The sequence below is a fragment of the Buceros rhinoceros genome, unplaced genomic scaffold, assembly GCF_000710305.1.
Source record: "Buceros rhinoceros silvestris isolate BGI_N320 unplaced genomic scaffold, ASM71030v1 scaffold39152, whole genome shotgun sequence".
Lineage (NCBI taxonomy): Eukaryota > Metazoa > Chordata > Aves > Bucerotiformes > Bucerotidae > Buceros > Buceros rhinoceros.
In genome coordinates, this window is record NW_010397816.1 from 5891 (window position 1) to 13912 (window position 8022).

At 47.9% G+C, this 8022-nt stretch overlaps 1 protein-coding gene across 1 annotated transcript in view; it reads right to left on the minus strand.

Moving 5' to 3' along the window:
• MALT1 (mucosa associated lymphoid tissue lymphoma translocation gene 1) overlaps positions 1–7731 on the minus strand; it is a gene marked incomplete at both ends in the record, with an annotated part of 13079 nt that extends 5348 nt beyond the window's left edge. Inside the window, 6 exons of the mRNA XM_010130883.1 lie at positions 638–841; positions 4543–4639; positions 4989–5167; positions 5875–6025; positions 6506–6627; positions 7565–7731. Coding sequence (XP_010129185.1) covers positions 638–841; positions 4543–4639; positions 4989–5167; positions 5875–6025; positions 6506–6627; positions 7565–7731 — 920 coding nt within the window. The remainder of the gene's footprint in view (positions 1–637; positions 842–4542; positions 4640–4988; positions 5168–5874; positions 6026–6505; positions 6628–7564) is intronic.
• Between the last annotated feature and the right edge of the window lie 291 nt (positions 7732–8022).

Here is an 8022-nt window from a genome sequence, read left to right on the forward strand (position 1 = left end):
AACCCCCCTGGTGTCGGGCAGCGCAGAGCAGCCCTCTTCCTCCGCTCCGTCCAGAGCTGGCGAGCGAGGACTGAGAGAGCAGAGCGGCCCCTCCCGAGGGGCGCCAGAAGGACGGAAATCCAGAAGGAAAGAGCGTTCTGCTAGAAAGACGGGATGAACGGAAGGGTCCCTCCAGCAAGCCCAGACCGTGCTCCAAGCTCATCAGCTCATCTCTTCTAGGAATACGCAGGACCCTCTTCCTCCGCTCCGTCCAGAGCTGGCGAGCGAGGACTGAGAGAGCAGAGCGGCCCCTCCCGAGGGGCGCCAGAAGGACGGAAATCCAGAAGGAAAGAGCGTTCTGCTAGAAAGACGGGATGAACGGAAGGGTCCCTCCAGCAAGCCCAGACCGTGCTCCAAGCTCATCAGCTCATCTCTTCTAGGAATACGCAGGAACACCTCCACGAAAGCCAAAGGGTGTGCTGGTGGGTGGGTTTACTTTTCCCGTTCTACATGGTGCATCACGGCTCTTCATGGCGCTCTCTGCCATGAAGTTTGTTTTGCTGCCACACATAGTGAGCCGCCAGAGGTGGACAGATGTTTGTGTACTTCCTACATCAGAACCCTGACCTCCTTGAGAAGGGGTATCACTTGTTCTTACCGTATACTCCTTTGTCCAGGAGGAGCAAAAATTCATCCACTGCACTTCGCATCTCGGACTCGGTCAGATCCAGCAAAGAAACGACTTTGAAATCCAGCTGCCTCAGCAAATTGGTCAGTTCGTAGACATCTACCATCGGAGCCTTGAGTTGGGGGTGATTCCAGTAGCTCATATTTCCTATTAACAGAGCTACCTTGTCTGTGGCTGCAAATGCAAAGGAAAAACAAAACCACATCACCACTATATATTCAGTGGGTTCGATACCTTGACTTTTACCTTCTTCCTAAGTATCCCATCTCGCTTCAGGCACAGCACTTCACGTGATTTTTAAAAAAGTCATCCTACCTCAGCAATACAACTCAACTCTTCTCACCCAAAACACCGTTTCAGCACGGTCTGACCTGCCCTGTGGTGCCTCTCAGACTGGGTGAGCTGTCGAGCAGCGAATCGTAAAGGCTCTCCCATTTCTTTCCTTTTTCTGAAAGCACCGACACTTACTGAACTCCCCCAGGCAAGAAGGGGTTTAATAAACAGGAACATTCTTACGGCAAGTTGCCAAAACAACGGCCAGCACGCTTTCCCCCAAACCTTACATTTTCTCATACTTGTTAAAAAACAAACAAGATCCCACCGCACACTGAAGACCACTTTCCCATCTCCATCTCCCCTGTCTCTCTAAAACAGCACATGAATTTAGAAAAGAGGAACCACCACAGGGGAGCACTTTACACCTCCCTCTCAAGCTGACGAACCTGAAGGAGCGGTAAAATTTTGACAGAGGCCAGCAGCCTTTCCACTTGGTTTAGCATCGACAACGTGCCTGACCACAGCCAAGACGACCACGCAAATGCGAAAAGGCGACTAACCCTCCCCAGCCACTGCTCCTCCTAACACCCACGCCACCCCTCTATCTTCCTGAGCCTCAGCTCAGGACCGAGGCACGCACACGCTGCGCTCAGGAGGAGCTGGGCTCGCCGGGACGGCGCGCCTGAGCGGACGGAGCACCCATCCTTTTTATCACGTCGCCTAACGCCGCTACCTCCAGCTGTCAAAGTGAGGGAGGAACACACCGGCTAAGGTCATGGCCAGAGGAATCTGAAACACTGAACTGAAACAGATGAGAAGCTGTAGATGCTCCACTGAGTCCCTAAAAATAGTGGTGCCCTCACCACAGCTTACTACCGAAAGGGCATGCAAGCACTCTGAAAGCCCATAAAATACTCAGCCTCCCTCCCCGCAGCTATTTACGTGCTCCACCGTTACTTCACTGGCAGCAGCAGCAGGAGAAGCGACGTTCAGAAGCAGCAGAATCTACTTCCTACATACAGAATACATACGTTCATCACAGCTACAAAACCACTTACCAACTGGCCTGTGCTCTGACTCTTCTTGGAGGTCTGCTTGAAAGAGATGGAAAGAGCAGACTGTCAGAAACTACAGAATTTTGAGGCTCACAACCTGCACGTCAGCATTTCCAGTACCATGCAAAACCTTCGTCCTCTCCAAACGAAAGGTAGACATGCAAGATGTCTTGCAGATGACCTGTACGTGAAAATTCTTGTATTTTGTGCTTTGCGGAGGGATGGCAGAGCCAATGCTGCGCCAAAAGCAGCGGGTCAGCGACATGCCAAAGCGGTGCGCTCTGGATAGCGGGTTACGTGTCACCGCAGTGACTAAACCCAAGTCTTAGTTAGATAAGTAAACTTATCTTTGACGTCTAGCCCTTTGTGAACTGAGATTTTGGGAACGCTGCATCAGGGATAACCCCTTTTGAGGCTCTACTCCAGACCTGTGTTTCTATAACGGATCTCCGACAGGCTTCAAATCACAGCAGCTCACTCCAGCGTGAGTTGAAGAAACAGGCCAAGCCAACATATCACGGGTGACAGACAGGCACCCGACAGCTTATCTATTATCTATATTGTCACCCAGCCAGGTTTCAGTCAGAGATTTGTAACTTAAAATGATGTGAAATCAAAATTTTTCAAAATATATCACTTACCTGGTTTTTGAAGATCACTTATATCTTCTGTGAAGAAATACACCAATAAAATCACGGTTTAAGCAAGAAGCAGACCCCACATTTCTTACTAATAAAAACATTCTTAAGTATTATGCCATTATTAATAGAAGCTGAACATCAAACTCCCTTTCGGAAATACTTCTGGCTTTGCATTTCTGTAAATCTCATCTTTCCTATGTTTATTCCACATGCAGAGAAGACAAACTCCTACATCAATATACCAAGCTAGGCCAGACAGAGCACTGCAACAGAGTAGATCTCAAAATGAGGGAGAAACACACGCCATGCCTCAGTCCCACAGGTAAGAGAGCAGCTTGAATGATTAAAGAACGAGATGCCAGGATCACCCATTTAAAAAAAAGATGTTTGAAGGGCTGCGGAAAAAGCAACATCCTTAGCGAGAAATCTTATTTTGTAAAGCTGTGTGTACTCAGAAAGACTTCAGATACAATTTCTCAACCATTCTAAGCTGCCACAGGTTTCATCGACTTATTCTGAGAACCCTGTGAACTCTGGAAAAGAACCATAATTTCTGTGAAGCACCAGAGGTCTCTTTGAGCAGCCTGCCCCGTGCAGGGGAACCCTTGGCAGACCTCCTGAGCCACAAAAGCAGGCTCATATATCCACGGGGGAGACCGCAGCGACCCCAGGAGATCCTGCTGGAGGTGTCGACGTGGCTTAGGAGCAGGATGATGCTGCAGCCAAGCAAACTGTCATCTGGGTGTAGACGCCCTCAGATAAAGCGCCGGTTATCCTCTGCAAATTACAGGTAACAAGGAGGCTTCTGCACAGCAGCCCGGCAGCTAACGCAGACGCCTCCGAGCCAGGAAGGATGTGATGGCTCCAAGAGACAGTCGGTCTCAGCAGCCGTGCCTGACACCGGTATGTGTGTCACTCGTATGTTCCAGCCAGTGACAGAACACAATGCCCTCCCAAACCTTTAACGAAAGGGCTAAAGGAGAACGTCAGCTGTGGTTAAACTTTGAACAAGAAACGCTGCAGAGCGGCTTAGTTCTGGGAAAATCCTACGATACGATGAAAAACCAGACAGAGAGCTGCTCCTTGTACTTTACAAACACATCTGGAGCCCAGGCTCCTACACATCTTCAGCCTTTCTCGCAAGGATGTTGCCTCCTGAGCCCACCTAAAGAAATCTCCAGATCTTCCCATTTCACTAGAAAGAGGACGCAAAAACTGCGCGAAAAATCAAACAGCTCTGAATAGCACAGAAGAAACTAGCTTGTTTTTTTTCTCCCGTGCGCTCTAGATTGTGGTGTCAAGGCAAAGAAGAGGGAAGCACATGCAGAAGGAGTGTTGCACCACACATCAGCCTTTTCAACAGACTGAAGCTCTTAACCCACACATGCTTTTCAGCCATACACTTCACGATCCGTCACCCCCGCCGTTAATTTTTAAAAATCGATTCGCAGCTGAAGATTTACTTTACCTTCTGTGCACTCCACTGCCATAGCTTTCCTTCCTTGTGTTTTAACAGGGGAAAAAATCAAAGACAGTTGCTCTCAGTTATGAGAGGTAGCACTCAAAGGTCTCTTCCATGCTTCTCTGCCATCTGGCTCATTTTATATATTTATTACTGGTTTTAAGTCGACAAAACCCAAAGAAACCAGCCCACAAGCTGCTGACAAGCCACGGATGTACTAGCAACGCCAAAAAGTGGCAGCATTTCTATGATCCAAAGCACGTTATGACCAATAAAGCTGTAAAATTCCGTTTGCTGCGAGCGAGCGCAGATAATTTAACAGAAACTAAAAATACAAAAGGCATGTGCTTGGCTTAATCCTGAAACTTCACAGGTCAATTCTAATGATAGGGGAGAAACGGATAAAGCAGCTGACCTCTATCACACAGGCAGACTCCTTACCGATAAAGACTTCTACCTTCTGGCTGTCTTGATCTTCCTGGTCATTGAATACGTGACACCAGTACGTCCCTTGATGTTCCACATCCACGTAAGTGACCTACGCAAGCATCGTAAGAGTCATGCCCCCAGGCCCCAGAGGAGCACCTGCATCACTTTCATTTCAGCTCACAGGCAAGAAAGAGTAAAAACTTAATCTCTGTTATGTCAGTACGTCACACCGATCCAAAATACGCGATGGCTTTGCATCGCTCGACGACCACCTGAAACATGTTCAGGGTTAAAATTACGCACTCGAGAGCCTCAGAACAGTGTGGGCAAGGAGCAGGAGACCAGCTTAAGGTGAGTAAGAGGTTCTGAAGCAGTCGTCTTCTTCAAGGAAGCTCTACGTGGTACGTTAAAGGTGGTGACACATCAGCCCCCAAGGCTGGGGCTTCCCGGTAACTTACCACATAGACATTTTTGCTGCCATTTGCCAAGGGAATTCCGTTTCTGAACCACTGGTAACGAGGAATTGGGTTTCCAACAGCTCCGCATTCCAGTACCAAAGCATCCCCCACGGTCAGGTTTTGGGGTCGAGGCTGAATACAAACGCGCAACTTGTTTTCAGGCAAACCAATTACGCTCCCTTAAAAAACCAAGAGAAAGCTGTAGTTCCTAACGCAGCCTTGATACTGGTAGAAAGACAAGTGTGAAACACTACACTGCTGCTTTCCTCAGATTTTGTCTTTAAGAAAGTCATCACAAGGTTATTCATCTCCGCATCCTGCTGCAATCAGCAAAATCTAAACCTGCAGGTTTCTAACGGCATGGAACCTGAAGTAGGAGCAAAGGAGAAGCAGAAGAAATCATTGCTTCGATAAAGGACCGAGAATATGCTCGAGATGAAGACGTACAAAGGTCACCTCAAATGAGATTGCAATAGCTTTTGATCTTTTACTGGAAGATCGGTTCTCTCTCTCTCTTTTCCTGACATGAATAAATTTTATGTGTGGGATGCAAGTGGAAAACACCTTTGACTCACGACAAAGCCAAAGAGGTAATGTAACACCCCAAGAGGTGAACAAGAGAGTTCACAAACTGCTCCTCTGCTCCAAGAGTCCTCTGAGAATTAAAAGGATCTGAGACTGCGGATGTTTTCTGTCTATCTATTCCCACCCACCACTGTGGAGCTTTTTCTCTCTCCTGCCCTTACACCGGCGCCAGAGCCCAGTAACAGCACACGGCACGTCTCATCAGCCCTCTTTCACCTCCGTGCCAGGCAGCAGCCGGGACCCGAGTTCCCGGAACAAGTGGGAAGACAGACTTTCAGAAGACGATGGTTTTGCCGCTCACCGTGAGATGCAGCCTGGAGATCACAAACGTCAAGTCGTGCCCACCGACTGAACACAAAGGAAGATTCACTGTTCACTCGACAGATGTAAAAGCCGGAATCGTTTACATTCACCGGATTCAAAACCAGCTCCGGAGAATTGCCATGGGGAACCTGAATTACAGGCGAACCAAGAAATGTTGAAATTTAGATTGATTTCGTCTAAGCCAGGATCAAACTCTGCAAGATTTATTTTAATGCCCAAAACTCCTTCACTTACTTGAAACTTTTTCATGAGAAAGTCTTGTTCTACGTATTTACTAGCTCAGAGACAGGCTTTCTCCTGAAAATAATTTATGTGCCTCTATTTAAAACAATTCTGAGCTTTTATGCCAGTTGAAAAGCTCTTAATGAAATGAATAACTTTTACCTTTCTCCCTAAATAGCTGTGAACAATTTCTTAGGCACTACTCCAACCGGCACGTGGGTTACGTGTGATTACCAGGACCAGAAATATGGGCATAAGTGCGACCATTCAAACTCTAGAGGCACCAGCTCACGGGTTCCAGTATTTTACTGAAGGAGTCTGTGGCACCACCGAGTTCAGGCCTTCGTTGTAAATATGTTGTATGAAGTCTCATTCTCAAGCATTACCTCTTTCTCCTGCTTGAACCACTGGTATTGCACAAATGGGTGTCCTGTCGCCCAACAAGACAGCTTGACGAGCTGACCAGAGAGCACTGCTTGAGAGTCTGGCTGTACAACAATCTTTATGCCTTTAAAAGAGAATTAACGCACAGGAAGGTTATTAAGAAATACAGTTCCACAATTTAAATGCGCATTTAAATTGTCCTTTGAGCAGGAAATAGCATGAGTGAAATTTTAGCACAGCTCTGAAATGATCCAGATATTTCTTAACTTAGACCATTCCAGAGATCTTGTTACAGCATGACCCCAAAACCAGACGCACTGTGATAACCAAGGTCATCAGAAGAAGAGGAGGCGGGGAAAAAAGGCAGCAGCAGTATTCCCGATTGCTGGGAAATAATCTTACGGAACACTAGAGAGTAAATACAGAGTAACAGAGAATGCTTGAGGAAAGAGACTCCAGCTAGATGAAGCTACCACGTACCTGTCGCACCTATTCCACGCACCATGGTCCTCCCAGTACAGGAAGGAGCAGGAGCCTTTACGAGATGAAACGGCTGCTGACTCGAAAAATCCCGAGCTTGTCTTAACAACAAGCCCATGGCTTGTTTTCTCAGGCTGTCCAAAGAACAGCACAGCTACCAGCAAGGCGGGGAGCTCGCCAGTCTCGCTCTGAGAAGCAATCCGATCGCGTTAGTAGACAATAATCTAGTTCTATCCTAAACCGGTCTGGTTTTCTGTCCAATTAGCAAGCTGGACCACATCCAGCACGCACCACAACTCGCACTAATTGGACCCTTCAATTAGGGTAAGCTCTGAAATGCAGAGAATGAAACTTGTAGCCCAAACAGATGACTGGCAACGCTCCTCGCCTTTCCACCTCAACCGCTCAGTTCTGCAGGCACCTCCCAGCGGCGCAGCTCGATACAGAACCCAGCCGAAGGGCTGGCAGCACCCGCCAAACCCCAAGACTACAACGATACTCCTTAATTTTCCTTTATTCTCAGAATTGTACGAGCCAATTACCGTGGCACAGTTGCCGCGAAAGCCCAAACCAGAACTGACCTGAATGGCTGAGGCACTGGAGAGCCTCCGTCTGCTCCAGGGCCTGCAAGAAGTCCACCAGCTCCAGCACAGTGCAACCCCGATCTCCCAGCAGCTTCAGGAGGCTCCAGCTGGGGCTTCCCTCGGGCTCCAGCACTCTCAGAGAACACTGCTCTAAATCCAGCGGGCTACGAAACGACACGAGAAAGACAGGGCACAGACCTGCTTAGTTTTTTTTCCTTGGGAAGAAGCCAAGTTAAAAAATCACTTGCAGACAAAGCAAAAGATTAAAAATAAAAAAAAAAAAAAGAGAGATGGGAAACTCCTGGCTGATTTGGACATATCTGTGGCATTTCCTTCAAGTTTCCGGAGTTCAGAGGTTATACAGTGACACCCCCACAGGCAGAAAGTGCTATTAGTGAGCTGCACGCCACAAACCCGGAGATGCTCGTACCTAACTATTCTGACCAAATGCGTTG